The 23,806-nt window shown below is 51.3% G+C and overlaps 1 protein-coding gene across 4 annotated transcripts in view; it reads left to right on the top strand.

Moving 5' to 3' along the window:
• The first annotated feature begins 8,227 nt into the window (after window positions 1-8,227).
• The window catches only part of GPT2 (glutamic--pyruvic transaminase 2), a 34,004-nt gene continuing 18,425 nt past the window's right edge, over window positions 8,228-23,806 (top strand). Inside the window, exons 1-6 of one of the 4 annotated variants that reach the window (XM_070500636.1) lie at window positions 8,523-8,664; window positions 8,889-9,153; window positions 13,536-13,621; window positions 16,234-16,323; window positions 18,532-18,640; window positions 23,021-23,154. In XM_070500636.1, the coding sequence (XP_070356737.1) occupies window positions 13,598-13,621; window positions 16,234-16,323; window positions 18,532-18,640; window positions 23,021-23,154 (357 nt within the window). In that variant the 5' untranslated portion in view covers window positions 8,523-8,664; window positions 8,889-9,153; window positions 13,536-13,597. Of the gene's footprint in view, window positions 8,665-8,888; window positions 9,154-11,790; window positions 11,884-13,535; window positions 13,622-16,233; window positions 16,324-18,531; window positions 18,641-23,020; window positions 23,155-23,806 lie in introns of those variants that run through there. The other 3 variants (XM_014867983.3, XM_070500635.1, XM_070500638.1) reach the window with 3 other exon arrangements.

Below are 23,806 nucleotides of genomic sequence, written 5' to 3' on the forward strand. Positions count from 1 at the left end.
GAAGATTTCTAGGTGTCAAAGTCAAAGCATCTTTTTGCAGCTTGAAATGTCTCTGATGATGTCATCGGGCATTCAGGTATCTTTCTGAGTGGCTCACAGCTTACACAGCAACAGACAGGAATCTCTCTTAAGTTTCTATCAAGTTGTTCAGCTTCAGTTTGCAAGGGTTCAGGAAAAAGAGCATGTTCAATTCTCAGTGATTCCAAATGAAAATGAGGGAAAAAATTGAAAACATTACTTTGGAAATTTGTAACCAGATGTTTCAGTAGAAGAATTCAGGATCCAGTCCAGTTCACAGGTAGAAAAAAAAGCCTCAAAAACAATTAACAGAACTAGGATCTAATATCCACAAATGTGTATTATAGTTTTTCACTGAAACATAATTCTTCTCTCCAGAATCACCCTCATTTTTACCAAAGATAGCCAAATTAAGACTAATTGGTTTGCAAAATAAGTTTAGTTTCAAGAAACTTGGCCCAATTATTTACATAAGTGCAGCAAGAATAGCAATTGATCATAGAGGCTCTTAAATCTTCTTTGCTGGAATTTTTTATGAGGAATCTCAGATTGAACCTTAAAGACTTCTCGAGGCCAGGAAAGCCATGCCAAGGATTTGTGCCATCAGGCCTTGCCTGCAATACCTTAGATTTTGGTGAATTTCTCTCCTTTCTTGAGATTCCCCAAAAATATTTCGAGGTTCAATGCACCTGCCAGATAAGCAAGCTTCCTTACTTACCAGGTAAGATTGCCAGAATCTCTGTAAACAAGGTACCAGGCCCATTTTTCCAAGTGGCTTTATTTCCAGAAAGTCAACCTTATTCTCAAAGGCAGTATTGTCATATCTGAGTCTGTATGTTTCTCTCAAATATGACATTCCAGTCAAAGCTTTGGTAAGATAACAAATGCGTCCTGTTATAAGGAGAACAGATTCTTATTGAACTTATGCAAACAACAATATTGCCATGAAATAACCATATTCACTCACTTACTAGGTTTCTAAACTCTGGAGGGATCAAGTAGGGAGAAAAGATAAATGTTTCAGTTTTGCTCACAAAGGTATAATTTCACCAAATTGCTATAAGTCATAGTTAGCATAAGAGAAAAGAGAAAAAACTTTTCTTGAATCTGAGAAAACAAAGCAAAACATCAAAAATCAGCAATATTTCAAATAAAAGTCATAAAAAAATTATAATCATCCTCATCAGTTCACGCAGTCCTGTATAATTGGTTCTTGATCTTAATCTTCTGTTAGCAGTTTTATGAGGTTATCAGTTTCTCCATTAGATTTCTGTAATTTCTTACCCAGAGTTCAGTTCTGTGATCTGAAAGTTTATCAGAAAACTGTAATCCAGAGTAAGTGTCAGAGTCCCTTTCCATTAATGCCTCTGAAGATTGAGACATATTTGCAAAAGCAAAAAGCATCAGAGTAAAACAACTGACTGTAAACAACAAAAGACTTAAAAATGACAATTGACAGTGAAACTTATTATTTCTGATATACAACACCTTAAAATAATATTTAGAATTATGACTGATAGCCAGGACAGATCAGAATTTTAGGAATGTTATATAATTTTCAAAACACTTATATCTGTAACATTTACCCACATAATACCACCTAAGAAAGACTATCATCACTTTGTCTCATGATGCTCCCAATGTAATTTAACAGACCAAATAAGCCTCATTAGTTTAGAATTTTCCCCCTTATAGGAAGAGAGAGCAAATTTCTCTGTGAAGTCCCAGAGGCCCTCTGAAAATCCCCAGAGAAATCTTCCTCCTTCATCCAGGTCAAAAGAAAGCCTGTATTTAGGATTTGAATATTTTTGAGGGAGAAGCTTGTCAAAAATATCAAAAGGTTTTAAAACATTTGTTCAGACAGGAAATAACGCTCACTGCGAAACAATGCTCAGGTATCCATTTAAAGTGACAACAGAAACAATCAAAAATCTTAAGAGTGACCTCAGTCATTATTTTAACAAAACAGATTTGTCTTTTAGGTAGACTTACTCAAAGGAACACCTTTTATACCCTCTTTATCAAGAGCAGACCAAAAGTTCAAGACAATTATCCTTTGAGATAAAACCAAATTTTAATTTCTGTACCAGTTTACTTTTTCATATTAAAATCCATTTACTTAATTAGATTCATTTCAATCTTAGCCAACTTCACCAGGCATAAAACTCCTTTCAGAATTTCTCCTTCACAAACCTTCTACAACTTTCTTTTTGCCTTCAGAATTTGTCCCAAAGTCTTTCTTTTTTTTCCCCCCCCACCTAGAACTTTAGGACAAATTTATCTTTCTTAACCCATCAAACAAAAATATTCCATTCCTTTTATACCTTCTTGACTGAAAACTTACACCTTACTTTCCTTAAATACAGAGCTGTTTTTCTTATTAATTTCTAGCAGATTTAATCACATATATTAGAACTCTTTAACCTTTAACAAACTGTAGGAAACACTAAAATGGTAAGCAATTATGAATTGTCTTTTATATCAGCATTCTAAACACTTTTCATAATTTCTAGAAACACACCACTTCACAATAAAACACCCAAAGACTTTTAGCCTCTCTGCAATAAGAAGGCAAAAGTAGATAAACTTAGATACGTTTAGCAATAATGTTTCAGTGTTCTATCCAATCCAAAAATGACCCAGATACTCAGATTTTTTATCATTTAACTTAACTTGGCAAAACTCAAGATCTTTACCAAAAAGAATTTCGAAGCTGGTTTTTTTACCCCAAGTATACAGACCATAAACAGTTATTGTACCCACTTTTATCTATTTAAATCATTTGTTTCCAACAATTATGTTCAGATTACCCACAAAAACCTCATGAGACATCAGACAAAACTGATCATTTAAAGCTATTATTTTGCTGACGAATTTCTAACAGACAACATGAGCTTATTTGACTAGTAAACCCAGGCCTGCGTGCCTGCATCGTATGCAAATACCTACAACTTTTGAGGACATGCCTTTTCAATCAAACCAACAAACTTAAACTTTCATTAACCAAAGATTAATCTATGTCATGTTAACTTGAAAGACATTTGGGTTAGTTCTACTTAGAAAAACTTTTTGTAAGCACTTACTTTAAGTCAATGGAATAGAGCTTTTTAGAAATTGTACCATCCGGAGGTAAAGTATCACACATTTGTAACATATATAGACACAGACAGACAGACAGACATATAGAACAAAGATTTTCCTTAGATTTCTGTTCTCATAGCAGACTGCAGTGGGAAAAAACTTGTTTTCCCAGTTTTTTTCTTCTTTCTCTCTTTCTTTCTTTTTGGCCTTAACAGTCTGGCTTGGGATCCCCCTTTGTTAAGCAATTGCAATCACAGCACGAAGCCAACCGGAGTCTGGAGGAAAGGCTGCATATTCGGGAACCGATCAGGCTGTCTCAGAAGCTCGATTTCCTGCTTCTCTTTTGATTTTGTTTTCTTATAAAGTCCGAACAACTTCTAAGGACAGTGTAGTGGGTCAGAAAGTGTGCCGCTTGTGAGTGTTACTCCCTATAGAAAGGTCGTAAACACTCTCTTACGTGCCTCAGTTTCTCCTCCGGCTATCTAAAACCACCGTAGGGGCTCGGAGTGCGCCGGGTGACCAGCCCTTATGTGTGCGTCCCGGGACGAGCCTGTAATTAATTACCGTGAATGAGAGTGGAGCTCCCTATGGGACTGCTGCACGTCGCAAGGATTGATCCTCTGACACTCCCGCTGAGGTCCTTAGTCACCTAAGGGCGCCTTTTGGTAAAGGCCGGGATGAGCAAGTGTCCTTTTTCTTTGGAGCTGAACACATTCAGTCTCTCATTTCTCTGTCAAGCAGTTTGTTCAGACTTTATAAATACAATTCTTTCCAATTTAAAGCCAAATTAAAAACATCAGCCTTCCCCATTCACTCCCAAGTTCCTCTAGGCTCCTCTGGCCTAGGAAATGTACCGGTACCCCTCAAACCTCTAGTCTTAAGACCTTACCCAGCTCATATAAACTCTTGGACCGTCAACTTAAAGTAAGGAGGTCCGGGTTTCAGGAGAACTCACCAGCGTCACCTGAAGAATGCAGTGATCCAGGGGGCTCAATGGGCCCTTATTGGTACCGAATGCTGGTTCAGTGTAGATTCCAGGTGGCCTTCGGTGGGTTTCGCTGAAATCCTGCCACGACTACGCCAAGAACTGTCGATGAAAATAATCCATAACGAATCTATAAATGAAAATTTGGGTGAGTTTATTCTGAGCTTAAATCTGAGGGTGATAACCCGGGGCCTTTCTTCCCGAAGGAAGAAAGGGCACCAAAGAAGTGGGGTGCACAGAGTGGTTATATACCCCTAAACAGGATATTTCACATAAGATTGAAATGTCCCTTTTACAATAGTCACAAGGCCGCTCTGTCAGCACAGCGATTGATGGAAATAGCAGGTAGGTCTTCTGTCTCAGTGAACACAGCAGGGTGGCAGTCTGTTGTCTCCAGCTGAGTGGTCACAGGTGAGCTGGGTGGTCAAAGGTGAGTGCAGCGATCAGTTCCTAGCCTAAGGAAAGATGCTTATCCCTAAGGAAATGCCAATGTGGGAGGGGGAGTGAAGTTGCACCTTTATCTCAAGGGCCTTTGTTCTGGCCATAGGAAATGTCTAAGCAGATATGCAATGCGTGCTCAACAGCCACAGTCAGGCCCTTTTGGAAAAAACAAAGTCAGGTTGAATTAGGTTTATACCAAATGGCTTCCTCATATACTCCAATATATCCTATTGCTTGCCATTTTTATTTGTCACAGGTAATATGCTAGGTCCTGGGGATGCAGAAGAGCCCTCCCGTTTCTTGTCACCCACACCCTGGTCCAGGCCAACAGTGGACCTTGTTGGTGCTCCAGTTCATCCTCCTGTACCTTCCATTGCCCTCCTCCAATCCATCCTCCATGGAGCAGAAGTTTAAACATAAATATGATCATATCACTCCCCTACCTTAAGACTTCCAGAGGCTTCTCATTGTTCTTAGGATGAAAACCAAAATTCTTCCATTTAGGACCTGCCCTGCGCGTCCTAACATTGCTCACCTCTGACCCCTGTCTTCGAGCCTTGTCCCTCCTTCACTGGGTGCCTATAGTCTCTAGACTAGCCTTCTTCGAGTTCCTCAGACCTGTAGGCCTTCAGTGGTCCCTGGCCTGGCATGCTGTCCGCCTCACCAGTGACACTGAGATAGAGTGAGGTACAAGACGGATATTAGGGATCCACTCCTGTAAGAAGAAGTGGGAGGAGGGAAGATCAGGCAGAGAAAGAAAAACTGTGATGCAGGCCTGCCAAAGCCTCAGCCAACCTCCTAGGGAAACCCTGGAGCAAACACTGCCCCAGCACCTCCCGAGTCTGGCTCAGTCACTGGGGATGGGCTTCTCCCCCAGGGCGTGGCAGCAAGGCAGCTCTGGGCAGGTGAGGCAGACCCCCGCGGCACTGACAGGAGGACGCCGTCTGCTGACCACACCCTCTTGGTGGAAAGCAAGTTCTCCCTTGATGAGTGAGGGCACATCTCCGTGTCCACCACACCTGCCAGTACTGCTATCTCTTACGTCCTGCCAGGGCCCTTCCTCTGGGAAACCTTTGCTCAGATCTCTGGGCTGGAAGTGCTCATAAAACTTTGTCCTTTTTCTCCTCAGCAGTTAACACAGTTTGTAGTCACATTTATGTGTGCGACTATCTAACTGATATCTGCCTTCCCAGGAAACTGTATGTTCTGTGCAGGCAGGGGCCATCTGTGTGACTCACTGTCGTCCCAGAGCTCATGCCAGTCCCTGGTACATGGCAGGTGCCCCGGTAGAACTCGCCGAGTAAGGAATGAAGAGTAGTACCATGTCTTGCCAACACACGACTCTCCCAACTGTGTGAGTCATCAAGAGTTTGCTGTGTATTGAAGCTCTCCTCCAGCTGACAGGGAGGGCATTCATGATCATTTCAATCCAGTTTTACCTTTAATATTTATTTTTTTTTTTAAAGATTTAATTTTTTCCTTTTTCTCCCCAAAGCCCCCCGGTACATAGTTGTGTATTCTTCGTTGTGGGTTCTTCTAGTTGTGGCATGTGGGACACTGCCTCAGCGTGGTCCGATGAGCAGTGCCATGTCCGCGCCCAGGATTCGAACTAACGAAACACTGGGCCGCCTGCAGCGGAGCGCGCGAACTTAACCACTCGGCCACGGGGCCAGCCCTTATCTTTAATATTTAGGAGGCTGCTCCTGCCTCACCCCAATCTGATCTAGAGGGCAAAATTAAGGCAAAGTTCACACTATTACCACCGTCATCATCACACCTACCACCCAGAGCCTTATAAGGGCTGCGTGTGGTGTGTTGCAAGGGGCAGCTCAAATTTCCAAACCCAGAGAGCGGCACTGGGTTAGGAATCACAGCTCCTGCTCTACACTTAACTGTGCCACCGGAACAAGTCACTTAACCTCTCTGAGGCTCATCTGTAAAATGGGGATGATGTCTATCAGTTTCAATGCAGTGATAAGCAAGAAAGTGCTTTGCAAACTATAAATTGTGTTGCACAAGAAAGCAAGGGAGCTTCCTCCTTGTGCAATCATGACAGGTTGGGAAAGGACATATTTGGGACACTAACTTGTTTTCTACAATGATGACGTGGGAGCCCACGTAGATGGGCTGTGTTCTGCGCACTGTTTTTCCCAGTTGTGCAAGTGGATTTGTGTTTACCTCTCTAAGCCCACCCTCCTTCCCAGCTCCTGTCGCTTCTGATCAGGAGCAGAGACAGCAGGAAGTACACCAACTCTGGGTGAACAGTGAGGGACTGTGTTTACATCATATGCAGGTCAAGGTTAAGTGTGTTTTGGCAGTGGAGGGGAGTGTGGGGGGTGTGTATCTTCCCAACTGGACAGAGAGGGTAAGAATGTGACACTGAAGGCAGCGGAATCCTGAGGGAAGCTAAGCTCCCTGGGGGAGAATCTTTTACCTGGAGACTGAGTACCTGGCCACCGAGACAGAGGCTGACGAGGAGCTAGTGTAGACACAGGTGCTGGGGGTGGAACCAGTGATAAGAAGCCCAAATAACTTTCCAGGGCCCTCGGTGGGTCAAACCAGTTCGCTAACCCGGGAACACTCAGAGAGGTCTTTGGTTTCCCTTGTTCTCCCCATCCTCTTTTTCCCTTTATCGGTAGTCAATTTATTTAATCAAAGTACATGGCATTCTCTTGACAAGGATGAATGAGAGCAACCCACACAAGAGGCTCCAAACTCGGCTTTTACACAGCTCCCTCAGTGAACTTTCTCCCCAGCGCCAGAACATACATATGTTACCACATTTTACAGATGGCAAAACTAGGCTTAGAAAGGCTAAGTAACATGATGAAACCTAGATTTTCCAGTACTTTCTCCCCTACGCTGCTGTTTTTTAAGTGCCTCCTGCCCCCTACTCTCATAAATCTAATGTGAGTGTATTTGTTGGGGTCAGGGAGCCCTGGGCTGTTTTTCTGCCTGAATACACCTAGACACAATTTCCAAGATGGGAAGGGACCTTGGAGGTCATTTAATCCAACTTATTTTGCAGATAGAGAATCCGAGGTCCAGAGAGGGAGAGTGACTTCCCCACATCCTGCCGGCCTGGGGTCTTCCAAGCCTAAGCTTGCCTGCTCCTGCTCTGGCTGAGCCACAGTGCCTTTGTCTGGAGACAGCTTTGCCAAAAATAACAGCCACCCTGTGCTGAGCATTCTATCTTCAACAAATACTTACTGACTGCCTACTACGTGCCGGGAGCCTGAAGCGCTGTGAGTACGAGGAGCAGGAATAACGCTGTCCCTGCCCTCTGGAGCTTATATGGTTCATGGGGGAGGTAGACCACAAGCCAGTAAAAAGTATCCAAACAAGATAATTTCAGATGCTTGTAAAGAAATAAAAAGAGGTAATGGAGGTGAGGGAGGGCTTCAGATGGAGTCGTCAGGAAAAGCCTGACCACTTGGGGTACGCCAGGTGCTGGTCCTTTAATTCTCACAGCGACCCTTAGAGACTGGGCAGATCTCCGTTTTGCTGACAAGGAAATCGATGTTCAAAGGGTTAAGGGTGGCAGCCAAGTCCCAAACTCCTGATCCCTACTTCCTACCAGCCCCCGTTGAGCGGCCGCTGCCGCCGTCAGGCCCTGGATGATGAAACTCGGCGCGAGGACTGCACCATCTCGCAGCCTGCGTCCTTGCAGGTGTGGGGGGCGGGGGGCGGGGGAGGGAGTGTGGGGAGGCGGGAGGTGCCTCCAGGGAGAAGCTGCAAATAGCTCGAACTCCGCAGCAAGGCTGAGCAGACAGCCCCAGCCCGGCCCCCACCTGGCTCTCCAGCCCCTCTGCCGGGACAAAGAGCCCGCCCAGCCCAGGCAGAGCCAAACCACCGCTCCCGCCTCTTGCCCGGCCCGGAGCGGGTCAGCGCGGGGCACTATCGGACTTGTAGTTCGGCCACCTCTCCACCCCTGCTCCGGAAACAGACTGGGGAACTACAAGGCCCAGGAGCCAGCGGGCAGGCGCGGGGCGGACTCGCCGGCGGTGGGTGTGCGAGCTCAGGGGGCCAGGCGGTGCGGGCTCCGGGTGCTGAGATGCGACTGGGGGCGCCGGAGCCCGGGAGCAGCTCCAGGCGTGCGCGCTAGTCGGGCGCGGTGAGGAGCGGCCGGGCGGCGACAGGCACGTAGCGTGCATGCACTGGGCGCAGCCTTTGCAAAACTCGGTTGTGCAGCGCTTTGGCTCTGCAGTGGCGCGGTGGCGTGTCTGAGGCGCCGGGGGAGGGGCGCCCAGCCCCGAGCCAGGCTGGCACCGCTTGCTGAAAGAGCCCTTGGCTGGGCTTGGGGGACAGGTGCCGGCTTTGGGCTGTGCGCGACGTGTTTGTTCTCTTTCTCTTTTTGTGCCAGGGTTTCTCTGGGCGGGCGCGCTATGCAGCGGGCAGCGGCGCTGGTCCGGCGGGGCTGCTGCCCGGGGACCCCCGGACCCTGGGGCCGTAGTCAGAGCAGCGCGGCCGCCGAGGCCTCCGCGGTGCTCAAGGTGCGGCCCCAGCGGAGCCGGCGCGAGCGCATCCTTACCCTCGAGTCCATGAACCCGCAGGTGAAGGCGGTGGAGTATGCGGTGCGGGGACCCATCGTGCTCAAGGCCGTCGAGCTCGAGCTCGAGCTGCAGCGGGTGAGCGCAGGCGCCGGGACCGCCGGGTGGGAGGGCCACGGGGTATCAGGGGACGCTGATGGGAAAAGCAACAGCTGTCCCCTTCTGGGGTCCGCCCGCGGGACTGCCTTCCACCCCCGTGGCCAGCTTTCTTTCGGCCAAGCTTGGCTAAAACAGGAGAACGCCCTCCTCCCATCCCTTCACCCACTAGTGCCCGGCACCTGGGACGAAGTAAGGTCCTCAGATACGGTTCACTTGTTGAATTGAATTCATCAATTTTAATTGAGCGGCCCATAGTGCCAGGCACTGCTTGTTATGTGCCCATCCTACCCGCGTGGAACCGAGATCCACTGGGCGGGGGGAACAGCCACAAGCAATAAAGAAATCAACAAGAGAATTTCAGATAGTGGGTGAGTGCTTCGAAGGAAGTAAAATGGAGGAGCCGTGAAATGGGGGTGCTGGAGGGCTGTGGTGGGAAGGAGACCGCTGTAGGTAGGAGGGGAGGGAGGAAGCCTCTGAGGAGAGTTGGGTTTGTTCCCGAAGCTTTTTCGCTCTCTGTCTGAGACCTTTTGGGTCATTCTGTTAGTAAAGAGTGGGGATTTGGAGCGGGATCCTGCTGATTCCTTCCTTTAGGCCTTCTCTGGAACCTTGACTGACAGCCACATTTTGTTCTCTGTCTGAGGACGCAGTCACCCCCAGTGGGTAGTCAGAGGCTTGGGCCTTTTGGCCTTGGTAGGGTGGCCCTGGGACTTTTTTCATCTTGGTGGCTGGCTGGCTGGGATCTTGGCTGGAGTTCACAGCTGTGTGTAAGGTGACCACACACCCAGAGGTGATTTCTGCCCCCTGCGACCAAGGTGGCTGGGGGTGTAAGAGATGCCCCTGTAGGATATCAGAGTTATAACCTCAGTGGGATTCAGGAGGCAGAGTCAAGGCAGAAATGTGAAAAAAGTCAGTACTCCTAAGATTTGTAAGAACTGGTGAAATAGTCACCCAGCTGCTTGCTCAAGATAGTTCTGACCCACAAAGGGGGTGGGGGAGGGTTCCTTGATCTTGCCCTCAGAGGCATCAGAATTGGTCTCAGGGGCGAACTGGTCACTTAGTGTCCCTTGAATGCATGGGAGGAAGTCATGGTGGGACCATGACACTTGGTCCCCATTCCCACGGGGACTTTAGGAGTTTGATGAGCTCATGGCCTGCTGAGACCTCAGTGGGACAACCAGTTCTGCTGACTCAGGGAGCTAGACAAGTCAGAGTCCAGTGTCTCCCTCTGACTTCTTGCAGGGCTAAGTTTAAAGTTTGACCCGCAGAAGGCTGGCTGGGTTTCTGTGCCTTCCTGGCCCAGTGGTGGTCCATGGGCAGAGAACACTGGTTTTTGCTGGTTTGCTCCTTGTTGATATCTGGCAGACTACAGTGGGCCCTCCTTGAGACAACAGTCTCCCTGTGAAAACAAAGCTGAGATTAAATTGTTCCCGGGTTATCACTTTACAGCTGATTTCTCAGGTTCTGGGAATTATCTCTACATTTTGCTAAATAGCAACTTGGGTGTAGGGCTCTGTGAAGTATGAGGATGACTAGGACAGAAAGGGGCACTATCCTTGCCTTCAGGGAGTTGACTGCCATCTTTTGCTCTGGGCCTGAGCCTTTTTTCCCCCAATTCTTTAAAGATTGGTGGGGTTTTTTTAGCAAGCAGAGAAAATGTGAGAGCAATCCAGGTTGGAGCAGGACTGTGAGCAAAGACAGGAGGTTGGGAAGTTCCAGGCCTTTGTGGAAAGGGGCTGGTGCTGTCTGGAGAGTAGTGGCAGGGCATGTGGGAGACAGTGAGATGGAAAAAGTGGACTGGAGTCTTGTGTGCCAGGCTCAGGACTTGATGGTGCAAAGTTTTGGTATGGAGTGGAGAACAAGGAAGGATTTCCAGCAGGGTATGGCCCAATGATTGAGGAAGACAAATTTCTTGATCATTTGGGCCGGAAACCCCCTGTGATTTTTGAGACACATGCCCCACACTCCCGTATCCTGGCCCTGAGTCAGTTGAGACATTCTTTTTGTCCACCTGCATTCTCTGGTGCTTTCACTCAATCTCATGCCTTCTTCTCTTCTCGCTTGTTGAGTCTCAGTTGCCCGGCTCTAGGTGCTGGAGATATGGCTCCAGCCAGGCCGGCAGAGCCTCACTTAAACCTTTCATTCTTAGGAGACAGCCGCTCTCCACTCTGCAAACTTAAACAGTGCCCCTCTGAGAGGGCTATATTTTCCCAGTCATTTCTTTCTTTTTTTTTTTTGGCTTGGCTTGACTTTGCACAACTTCAGTTTTTCTACCTCTCTTTTGAATTGTGTTGATCAAAATGACTGATATCATAAAGGCTTTGATTTGGTTAGAGATGGGCTGGGCAAGGATTTGTAGGGAGTAGGGTGACTTGGAGTGAGTCTCATATCCTCCTGAACTTTGATTTCCCTAGTGTATAAAAGGAGGGAGGTGGCCTGGTGGGCCCAGGGTCCCCCCTGCCATGACTTTTGTGCCTCCTTGTCCATCTGAAGGTGTCCTGAGGAACCTGGGATGGCCCCCAGTGGTACCAAGGCCTTTATGCTGCCTTATGGAATCATTTTGCCAGGTGCTCTGAAAATAGTACCGGCTGTTTGGCTGGACACGTGGCTCTGGTGTTTGACTTTGGGGTGGCTTGCTAGGCGAGTCCCATCCTTCTTCTGTGGGAGGAGTGGAGAATGCTCAGGAGAGCCTGAAGGAGGAGGGGAAGTTGGGTAAGTAGGTGTGAAAGGGGCCATCCCCGGGGGCCTCCTGCAGCCTGGTCTGCGTGCTCTCAGGGAAGCCCTCTTTCTCCCTGACCACAGCTCCAAAAGGGAGAACTGATCAGCTTTTCAGCCCTGATGTTCATTGGGAGCAGTACTTAAAAATAAGCTGCAATTTAGTAGGAGTCTGGAAAAGATCTGTCAGTTCTCCCTCAACCTACTTCTTTTTCCCTGGCTTTACTGGGGCAGGGGAGGAGGTTGGCACAAGTGGAGACAGAGGGATGACTTTATTTCTGTTTGTGAAAGTACACCCTGTCAGAGCAAACATTCATAAATAGGAAAAACATTCATAAATAGGAAAAACTGGTTACTACAGTCATGTGCTGCATAACCACCTTTCGGTCAAGGACGGACTGCATATGTGACAGGTCCTATAAGGTTAGTACCACAGCCTAGGTGTGCAGCAGGCTATACCATCTAGGTTTGTGTAAGTGCACGCTATGGTGTTTGCACAATGACGTAATCACCTAACAGTGCATTTCTCAGAATGTATCCCTGTCGTTAAGCAACACGTGGCTGTCCGGTTAACATCAGTGTGTGCTGCCTCTAAACACAGGAAAAAACAGGATACTAGAGCTCCTGGTTCTGGTTAGCCAAGAGCCAAGACTGGGAACCCTGGGTGTGCTGAGCACAAGCGGTGAAAGCTCATTGGTCGTTTTCTTTAGAATTTAGATGCTGCTTTAAAATAAAGCAATTTGTAGTGTAGGCTTCCAATGGGATGAACCTCCCACCTGCCCAGGTCACCATGGACCTTCGCCCTGAGCTTCGCCTTCATGTGCTGTGGGCCTCAGACAAGTTGTTCAGAGCACCTTGGCCTCAGTTTATTCCTCTGCAAAATGGGGCCAATTTCTCTCTCCTAAAGACTAGTTTGAGATGTTAGCGATGATGCAGCTGGAAGCCAATTAGAACTCTTAAGAGTCTGTTCTCAAGTGAATGAGCGTTCCTTGGGGAGAAGCGCTGAGGGCCCCCTTCCCTGGCCTTCCTCCTGCGTCCTGGGTCTGGGGACACGCTCCACGGAGTTGGCTCTCCTGCCTGGGCCTTAGCCTTGCTGTCGTGAGTTATCCTGTTGGGAGCTCATTCGAGGTCATCCCTGCTTCTGCAGATGTCAGCTTCCACGGCTGACCCTCCCACGGACCCCTCGAGCCCAGGGGCGACACCCAGCCTTCCCTGCTACGCTGGTTGGGAACTCAGCCCTGGGAGCTCCCACCTCATTTCTTAAGCCTGGGATCGGGTTCTACCAGCTTTGCTTGTCTTTCCGTGTGGTCGGGGCCAGGCCCTGTGCGCAGCCTCGGTTTCCTCAGCTGTGTAATGTGCCAGTTTGCGGGGACCGTGAAGACTAGTTGGAGTTTGTCTCTGGGCCCTCGCTCTGGAGCTCTCTGTAGGACTTCTGCCTACCCCAGTCCCGTCCATTGCCTTGGGGTCTTTTCACATGGGGCCCTCTCTCCGTCCCCTGTGCCCTGCCTGGGCTCTGAAGGGGGATGGCCCCTCCTATCTCCTGTCACGGGGCATGGGTAATCCATAAGTATTTGTTGAATGAGAGGGAGGTTCTCTGGGGAGTAACCCTCCTACCAGACCTTCCCCCCACTTGTCACATGTAATGACAGGAGCCGTCTCTTGCTCAAAACTGCCTGTGCCTATTAGAATCATCCACCACCTCTTGACTCTCATGGTGATCCTGGGGAAGACGATGGTAAGTCTTTTTTCCTTCTCCCCAGTAATACTTTCTGAAATATGCCATCCCCAGAGCCCGGGGACCTATTGCCCTGATCGCTACTTGAGCCAAATGGTGGGAAGGGAGCCACCCCTGGTTAGGACTTCATCTCTGCCCCACAGGGAGGCAGCTCTGGGTGGGATGTGTGCCAGTGGATTAGATAGGAGAGCTCTAGGATGCTGTGAGAGGGAACTAGGATGCTATGTGCTGACCTGGCAGGCTCCTAGGGGCTGTGTTGAGGCAAGGTCACCATTGGGTGTGCCTGCCAGGCCTGGATGAGTCACGGTAGGCAGGAGTCTGCCTCTGGCTCCTTGGTATTTCCCAGCCCACGTAGACCTCAAGTGCCTAGATGCAGGAGTCTGCCCAGAACAGCCTCCTCTGTATGGTGGCCTTTGGCTGGGTAGACTGGTCCCCTGCCCATTCAAGGGAGCTATTTTCCCACCCCCACAGCTCGTCCATCAGAGCAGTGTCTGGGGTCTGCGGGCGTCCAGATCCAAGAAAGGGGATGTTCAGTGTTCCCAGGCTCCTTGTCAGCAGGTCCTGGGTTGGTTGAGTCATGCAGGGGGAGGGCACGGGAAGGAACACCTAGGGCTCCGTTCCAGGCATCATTCTCTCCCTGCACTGAGCTAGCCGAGGGCCCCCAGCTGTATGTTGGTTCCTGACCCTCGACTGTGACAGACTTACTCCCTACTGAAGAATGGACTGTGTCACGCCTTGGAAATCACCTGTGTTCAGCTGGCCAGTCCTGCGGGGCTGTGGTGGTTCAGTCAGGCTAACAGAGGGTTCCATGCCAGGAGCCTGGGCCACTGTCAAGGGGTGGGTCAGTCTGTCCCTTTGTACACAGTGGCCTGGGTCACTCCCACATCCCAGCCTTCTTGGCTGTTGCCTTTGAGATGAGCCCTGAGGCCACATACCCCACAGCCTGTCTACAGGGTGCCTGCTCTGACTCCAGGCCTAGCCCCAGAGCAGTGGGAGCACTGGCCCTCTGGATGCCAGCAGCTTCACGGGGCCCCCAGGGACCTCTTTCCACGTTGGCCAGCCCTGAAGAGCTTGGTAGGAGGGGCAGAAGGGAATTAAAAGGCCTCTTTTCCCCCCAGGAATAGCTTTTGGAGACTTAGGCCCTGTTTGTGGAGGTGCAGGGCCATTTCTGGGGTGCCCCCCTCAGCCCCCAGGTCTCCTGGCTGCAGAAGCAGCTGAAGAGCTTCTGTGCGGAGGGACGGAGGGGACACACGAGGGCCGGGGGCCTGTCTGGCAGCTGCTCTCTTCCCTTAAGCCACTTAAGGTGTATATTACTGATTTAAAAACGATAAAGTTTTCTAAAGTTGCTTTTATTCACACATTGTGTAAAATGGAGAAAAAGACAAATGTCAAAACCATAGAATTGTATCTTTAAAACTTGTACTTAGGGTGCCTTTGGGGAAGGGGCAGCTGGAGACGGGAAGGTAGTTGGGCCTTCTACCCGGGCCACTGTTGGCACTGCCGCCTGCTCGCCCCACTGCCTTCCTCCACCGTGACCCTGTGACCTCCTTCCTTGTGTGGGTTTGTCAGTTGGTGACATTTGTACTCTGCCAAGCACTTCCATACTGTTTGTCTCAGATCATCCTTTCAGCTGCCCTGGGACGTCCTTGAACCCGCTGTTGCTTCTGACTCTGCCAGTGGCTAATGCTGGATTTATCAGGCAGCTGTGTGGAATTCCCACATTTCCAGATCCCCACAATCCTCCATCCAAACTGCATCTTCTCATTTGCAGCAGCCAGGGTGTCCTTCAGTCACCTCCACAGTGACGCTGTCTCCAGGGTCTCTGAGTTCCTCCTCTCCCTGTCATCTCTTTTTTGTGCTAAACACAGTACTCAGATAGTGACCTCAATTTTACTCTTCAGCCAGTCTTTTCATCCCGTATGCTTTTTTTAAGAAAATGTGAAAATCAGCCCACATTCTTCATTCTTCAAAGCCAAGGTTGCAAGGGAATGACTGAGAGGTCCCTGCTGATGTATCTTCTGGAGGGAATAGTGACCACAGTGCCCTTAGCCGTTTCCTTAGGCCATCAAGTGGAGCTGCCCTTCGGGGTGGTGGCAGGGGGTGTGGGACCCTCTCCCTGACAGCTGGCTTCTGCTGACCCCTCCTCTCTCCCACCACGTTTGCAGCAGGGCCCCCCTTTAGATACCCCTGTGAGGCAGCGGTCAGGCTGTGGACCTGCAGCTGCCTCAGGGTGCCCTAGCGGCCTGGGGAAGTTCCTCCAGGCTTTTCAGACAGTGGGAGACGGTGGGGCATAGTGGTTAAGAAGAGTGATCTTGGATTCTGGCTTCAAATCTCCAGTACTTGTATTTATCAATTATGTGACTTTGGACAAGTTTCTTAACCTTTTGAAGCCTCAATTTCCTCATCTGTAAACAAGATTAAAATTGGTTCTTCCTCATGGGGTAGTTGGGAAGGTTAAATGCAGTCAGGCATGTTAAGAGTTTGGCACTATGTCTGACACCTGATAAGGCTCAAAATAGGGTTGCTTATTAATATCCCGTGGGAGCATTGCATGACCTCTGGAATCCAGGGTCTGAGAGTCTCTAACCACCTGTTGCCTTCTGTCTGCACAGGGTATCAAAAAACCGTTCACTGAGGTCATCCGTGCCAACATTGGGGACGCCCAGGCCATGGGCCAGCAGCCAATCACCTTCCTCCGACAGGTAAGCTGGCCCTTGGGAGCAGTGGCTGCTGGGAGAGCACGGAGCCGGAGGTGGTAGGGCCAGCCATCTCCTCTCACCTTTGCCTCCTTGCCTGTCAGGCCGCCTCAGGACACAGCAGGCACCAGAATCCCAAAGGGAGGTGCCATTGAGGTAGCAGACCCCTCCCAGTGCCTGGTGTCCCCTGGTTCTCTCTCTCGGCCTCCTCCCCTTCCAAAGTTGTCCTAAATCCACTTTGGGGCTGCTCTAGTGTACAAGGCCCAGGGATGGTCTTCCACGGTGCATGGTCCTGGATGCTACCTTCAGAGCTTGGCTGGTGAGGGCACCAGAGAGGTAGGCAGGAGAAGTAGAGGCCCAGTGGGCTGGGAGCTGGTGTATGGAGGTCCAGATACAGATTCCCAAGTGAGACACCCCAAGTTTGAGTGTTGGCTCTGTTGCTTACCCGCTGGGTGGCTTTGAACAAGTGGCATCACCAGAGCGCGGCTTCAGAGCACTGCTGGGGGCCTCATGAGATGGTGAGCCTAAAGGCCTTGCCCGTGGCCAGCAGGAGAGTATGCATGGGCAACCACTGGCAGCTGCTGCTCTCCAGGCTGCCTGCCAACGTGACCCAGCTCACCCGCGAGGTCTCCAGGAGGCAGATTTCAGTGTTTCAGTTTGAGTACCAACTACAAGGATGCTGCATGGGCTGACACTGTGGGATTGGTGGACTGGAGGGGAAAAACAAAAGGCTGGAAAAACGCCTTAGGGCTGCCTGAACAGAGGCTGGAGACTAGCTATGGGGAAAGCTTGTTCCGGTAGAAGGTAGAGGCCCGTTTTGGAGAGAAATATGGTTCTTGTATGTGGCTCAGGTTCTTAGGCCGGGCCAGCAGGGAAGCTGAGCACCCCAGCCCCCTTTTCCCTGCCCGTGTCTCCTGCTGCAGAGGCTGGCACAAAGGAGGGGTGACCGTGCCCCACTGTTTGGGCGGGGGGTGTCGGGGGGCCGAGGCCTCAGTCTGCAGCCCCTCGGGGAGTTCACACAGGGTCTGGGGGAGAAGAACTGAGGCCAGCACTGACCTGAGGAACACCCACCGTGCCTCACTCCCGTGGCCACTGCTGCTGACCTCAGGAGCAGGCCGGCTCCCCTGAATATCAGAGGCCCCAGGCTGGGCCCAGGGTGGGGAAATGGGTCAGAGCAAACAGAGAAAAGGAGACCAAACAGAGGGGTTCTGCCAGCGAAGTAGAGGCGGGAGAAGGTCGGGGGGGCCTTGGCTGTCCTGGAAGCACAGAGCTTTTGAGGGAGAGGCCGAAAGTGGCCTCTCAGCCACATGTGCCTGGCCTCGGACGAGCAGGCTCCTGTTGCCTCAGCCCCTTCTGACTGGCTGGCGCATTCCCAAATCCAGCCCCGTGACTGGCCACCGCAGGCGCAGCCTCTCCACCTGGTGCTGGCCTCCTCCAGCCTTCACCATCTCCTCTGACCTGCGCAAGTGCCCCTGGGAGGAGGGCAGGCCAGGTCACCGCCCATTGTCCAGATGAAGAAAAGATGGGCTCCAAGAAGCCAGCACCTGCCCAATGGCACCAAGCTGATGTCAGAGCCATGAGTCCAGCCCCCACTCAGTGCCCTGGCACGGCTCCTAAGCTGCCAGCTTAGACTTGCCCGGTGAGCTGGGCTTTACCAGCACTTTTGCAAACATTTCCTTGCTTAATCCTCTTAATTTGTGAGGTTAGGGTGATTTTCTCTGTTACAGAGATAAGAACGGTGACAGGGTCTGACCAGGAAAGGGGGTGATGGTGAGGAAAGAGGAGGCGGGCCCGGGGTGCAGGGAGGGAGCTCGGGTGTGAGTAAGGAGGGGCTCTGTGCAGTCCTGCTCCTGTCAGCTGGGGAGTCACCTTCCTGCTCAGCCCTGGGCCCTGCTGCCTTGGGTGTGTGAGCTGCTGTCCTTTGTGGAATAGTTGGGGCCAGAGGCTGAGCAGCCAGCCTCCTGCTCCCTGGGTCCTCTTCTGGCAGCCCACCCGTGGGCTTCAAGCCCAGGTCATGATGTACCCCACCTCTCCCCATCTCCCCATCTGCTGCAGAAAGCCCACTGTCCTCCTCCCCGCCCACCCCATGGTCCTCTAGCACTGTCCCTAAGAGTCGCCATCTTCATGCCATCTCCCGACCGGTGTCCTCGTGCTCCTCCTGGGACTCTGGGGTGGGGAGCGCTGGGAGTCCAGCCTGCACCTCTGTTCCCCCAGGTGATGGCACTTTGCACCTACCCAAACCTGTTGGACAGCCCCAGCTTTCCAGAAGATGCTAAGAAACGAGCCCGGCGGATCCTACAGGCTTGTGGCGGGAACAGCCTAGGTGAGGCCCTGACTTGCCAGGTCCTAGACGGCGTGAAACAAACTTGTGTTCTCAGTCTGGGCCCCGGCCCCTGCCGTTGCAGAGGGTTATGCCTGTGAGTGAGTGTGCGAATGTGTGTGGGGCGGCTGACATGCAGAGTAGATGAGAAATAGTGTTCCTCTCCTGGCCCGAGCTCTGTTAGCCTCCTGTTTGCTGAGCTGATGAGGAAGGTGCCATCTTTCGGTGAGTTAGGGCACTTCAGGTGCAAGTGCCTGCATTTGGCTGGGTCTTGGTTATACCTGAGAGCCAGCTTCAACAGCCGAGCCTTCCGTCAGAGCAGAAGCTTTAACCCAGTGACTGGCCTTGGCCACAGGAGGCCGAGTGGAAGCGCAGTGCCCAGCTTTGTCCAGCCTTCTTGCCTCTCTGTGGCCCCCAGCTCCAAACACATGCCCACATTGTCTGGTGGCGGTCAGCTGCTGGGGAGGGCAAGCACCGCGAGATGCCTCTGAGCCCTGTGGGTGGCCTCCTGCGTTCCGCCTGTGCCGTCCACCCTCCTTTTCATTGTGTTGCTCCTCTCTGCTGGGAGCCCACACCCCACCTCTGCCTCCTACGGTGGGAGCACACCCAGCGCCGGAGGGCTCCGTGGAGGGAGGCCCCAGGATCTGGCCTTAGATGTGAAAACGGTATGCTCTCCCCTTCTCTGCTGAGATGGATTTCCAGCCTCTGGGTCTCGTGCTCTTTGTTCTCCTTTCATGTTCTTTTCTGTTTACTTTACAGAGGCGATCCAGCTTCCCTTGCCCAGAGGAAAACAGTTTTTCTTAGAGCTTTTTAGGACACACACCTGAATGTTCTGGAATGTGGCACAGGGATTCTTGTGGCTTTCTCAGCAGGGGATCAGCCACTCTTGGCCTCTCTGTCGTCTCCCTGCCTCTCCCTTCCCCTTTTTCTCCTCTGTCCCTTTATCAAGAGCATTATGCTTACTTTCCTGGCTGTGGTCACCCCACCAGCCCCCTGTCCGAGTCTGGGCTCTGTCCTGAGTGGCGTCCCTCTCAGGAAAGGGCCAGCTGCCCCTTGCTTTCCTGCCTGCCACCCTGGATGGGGTGTGGGCCAACACCTTGTGTGGCAAGGCCTAAACCACAAGCTGGCAGACAGCAGCCCAATAGCCCAGAGGCCTGGCCTCCAGGCTCCTTTCCTCCTGCACCCTCTGCCCAGCCCTGAGAACAAAGGTGCTTCTCAAAACCCAGTGGCTCTGGGCCTGAGACTCCTGGAAGCCTCAGCTGAGAGGGGGAGAGAGGGCGGTTGCCGCCTGCGTGTCTGACGTGACCGTCTGGAGAAGGGGGAGGGGATCTTTGTTCCACCTATGAAGCCTCATCAACAAGCTTGTGAAACTCGGTGTCAGCCAGTGCTGCGGGAGGAGGGCTGGGAGGCCATGTCCATGAGCCCCTCTGGGTGTTGTAGCAAGAGGACTATTTGCCTTTGGGGTTTGGGGCCCGCACTGAGTTCTCAGGAGCTCCTGAGGACAGTGAGGTAGGTGCTCTCTGGGCCTCTCTCCTCGTCCTTGAACTAGGAGGACTTTGTCCTCACCTCCTGGGTTTGTGAGGAAGGTTGGCCTGTGCTGAAGCCCCTTGTCAAATATGGAGAAGCCCCGCCCAGGGGTCACTACCAGGCCCTGCCCGTTGCCGGGACAGTGGGAGCTGGTGTTCTGTGCCAGCTAAGCCTTGGGCAGCCTGAACACCTGCCCGTCAAAGGAAAGGAAATAGAAAATGTCATCGTGCCTCAGGGCCACCCTGACCCAAGTGGGGATTGTTAAATGAGTGCACGAAGTCTCAGAGCTCACCCAGATGTGTTTTTATCATGCCCTTTAAAACTATTTATTTCCGGGCCTTCATTTATTTTCTGTTTGAAAATGGGTAGTTCGGTTATCAGGTGTTGAGGTAAAACTTAGACACACCTGCAGGAGGTGTGAGATCTGTGACCTCATCCAGCCCCTCCCTGAGCACACACTCTGTCCCAGCACTGCAGGACACTTCCCAAACAAGGCAGATGGAGTTCCTGTGCTCGCAAAGCTCTCTGTCAGATCTGGGAGAAACAAACATTAAAAAGAATTCACACAAAAACATAACCCCTAGTTTTCATGAGTTCTTGGGGAAAGAGTAGAGAGTTGTGGGGTTATAACAAGGGATTCTAATGTAGAGGGAGGGTTTAAGGAGAAAGTGGTATTCAAATTCATGTGGCAGATGAGTAACAGAGAACCTGCAAATGCTTTCCAGATCGAGGAAATGGTGTGTGCAAAGGCCCTGAGGTTTAAGAACTGAGTGTGATAGAGTGAAGGGGTCTGAGTGTGGTGGTATGCAGTGAGGCTAGGGAGTTTGGAGGTGGTGATGATGCCACTTTGTAGGCTGTGGGAGGGAGGCAGGCTGCCATCAGTCTTGGGGCATTGGGTCCTAACCCAGAGGGGTGGATGGGGCCCAGCAGGGAGATAGATGCTATAGCAGAGATGCACAGAAGAAATAGATAATGGTCCTTGCCTTCAAGGAACTTACATTCAACATGGGGAGGCAGGGCTTCATCTGTATAAAATAAAATAAGTGGAGAGAGGCTGGGCTGGGGCAGTGTCTTGAGGATAAGCCCTCTGCAGAGAGACCACATCTGAGCTCTGAAGGATCAGTGTGGTCTGGAGCAAACAGAAGATCTAAGGGAAAAGGGGGGAAGGTCTGCAGCCTGCAGGAGCAGGGAGCTTGCCTGGGGGAAGGCTTCGAGTGAGTGAGAGGCGGGAAGAAGAGGAGGCTCAGCAGGCCCAGCATTCGCACCTCCCACTTTGTAAATTTACAAACTATTTCAAACGTGTTGGAGATATGTAGCACGAGACTGCACCCGCCACCCAGACTTGATACACTTAATGTTTGTCATTTGACCCTTAGAGAACGGGTCCAGCCCGCCCATTTTACAGCTGTCCTGGGGCAGGGCGAGCCCAGTGCTGTGCAGAGGCTGAGGCAGAGCCCGGCTGGCGCTTCTGCAGGGGGAGCCTTAACTGTGCGCCTCCTGGTGCAGGGCCAGGACTGACCTGCGCTGAGGCCCGGAGAAAATGGTCTCCTTTCCAGAGCCCCAGCTTGCCTCCTGGTGGTGTTTCGCAGTAGCCTTAGAAGGAACGGGCCAGTTTTCTTTATTTTTTTTAAACATTTTATTTTTTTCCTTTTTCTCCCCAAAGCACCCTGGTACATAGTTGGATATTCTTAGTTGTGAGTCCTTCTAGTTGTGGCATGTGGGACGCTGCCTCAGCGTGGCTTGATGAGCAGTGCCATGTCCATGCCCAGGATTCGAACCAACGAAACACTGGGCTGCCTGCAGCAGAGCGCGTGAACTTAACCACTCGGCCACGGGGCCAGCCCCCAGTTTTCTTTAAATGTGGGATAAAAGTCAACGGTGTAGAAGGATATCGAGTAAAACATCTGCCTTCCTCCTCTGACCCCGGCCTGCTGGTGCGCTTCCCTGGAGAATTCGCCTCCCCAGTTTGTCTTCCTCCAGAGAGATTTTGTGCAGGCGTGAGGACCTATTTTGAATTTCTTTCTGAAAACATAGTGGCCTGACATTTTAAAAAACATTTTATCGAAACAGTAAAATGCACATATATGAATGTACAGCTTGAATAATTTTTGCACACACCTGTGTAACCCAGATCCAGATGTTGAACATCCCCAGCACTGCGGGGGCCCCTGTGTGCCCTTGATAGTCCCCCACCCCCTCAACGGCCACCACTGTTCTACCTGCCAGCACTGTAAATTAGCTTTGCCTTTTTCTTGAACTTCATGAAAATGGTGGTCTGGATTTTAATCCTAAATGGCAGCCTGAGGATATTGTTGACATGGGGTGGGAGTAGGGGGTCATGCCCAGCAGGTCCAGGGATGTGTGGTTAGTGCTGGTCGGGGCTGGCAGATGGTGCCGTTTTGGGTTGACCCATTCTCTCAAGTTCTGTGGACCCCTGTGGAGGCAATGGTGATAAAAGCATAGCAAGCCCAGCTTTAATGATTTCTACTGTCAAGCCCGTGTATAAGTCCCAAGAGGGGGTAAAATAGCGACGGGCACCATTTAACTAATTAGAAGCCAGGGCCTAGGATACTGCTTGACGTATAGTAGGTTCTCAGTAAATACTGGGTGGATGGATGGATGGGCGGTGGATGAACAGATGGGCGGATGGATGGTGAGTAGGTAGGTAAGAAGGTGGATGGATGGATGAGAGGATGGGCGGATGAAGCCGGACATGTGGTTAAGCAGCTTGCCACAATTCCAGAGCCCTATCCGAGACCTCCCCAACTCCCTCCCCCAGTTAATTATATGGATATCACAGACCCTATGGAGCCAGACACCCTGCCTCTAGTCACTATCTTGCTGGCTGTCTTACAGGGTCTTACAGTGCTAGCCAGGGTGTCAACTGCATCCGTGAAGATGTGGCTGCCTATATCACCAGGAGAGATGGCGGCGTGCCTGCAGACCCAGACAACATTTACCTGACCACCGGAGCTAGTGACGGCATTTCTGTACGTGAGAGGGTGGCTCATTGTTGTCCAGTAATCACTCACACGGCGAACAGCCTTGCATGTTAGGGCCAAGCGTGCGAGCCCACTGGCAGGGAGACAGGCCTGGGAGGAGGGATTGGCCACCCTTTGGTCCCTGCTGTCCACCCCATCCTGGTAGCCTGCTGCCCTTACCGCATTCACTCTTCATGAACCTGGATATGACTGCAGCCTTAGTGTCCTCCCAGAGTGCACACCAACAGGTCCAGCTGAGGGCACATGAGGGTGCCCGTCTTTCTGGCGTCACTGGCCTTTCCATCACTCGTCACGTACTGCTGTTCCTCCTCTGCCAGGCACTGTGCCAGGTGCTGGGAGACCGTGGGGAACCAAACATGTTTGACCTCTGCTCACACACTAGTGCTGGATCAGACTGGCATTGATGTCATATAACTAAGTGTCACATCACAAGCTTTCCGTTCCTCTTCTGGGTGAAGAGGACAAAGTGCTACGAGACAGAGCAGCAGGGACTCTGACCTGGGGGCAGGGGCAGAGGGTTTCTCCAGGGGAGGCTGAGCAGATGGAGATCCGGCAGATCGGCAAGGCGGGGGCAGGAGTGCAGTGGGGAGGCCTTGAGCTGGAGGGAGGCCGCCTGTTTGGAAATGGAGGGTGAGGGCCC

This window comes from Equus asinus, chromosome 28, assembly GCF_041296235.1.
Source record: "Equus asinus isolate D_3611 breed Donkey chromosome 28, EquAss-T2T_v2, whole genome shotgun sequence".
Taxonomy (NCBI): Eukaryota; Metazoa; Chordata; class Mammalia; order Perissodactyla; family Equidae; genus Equus; species Equus asinus.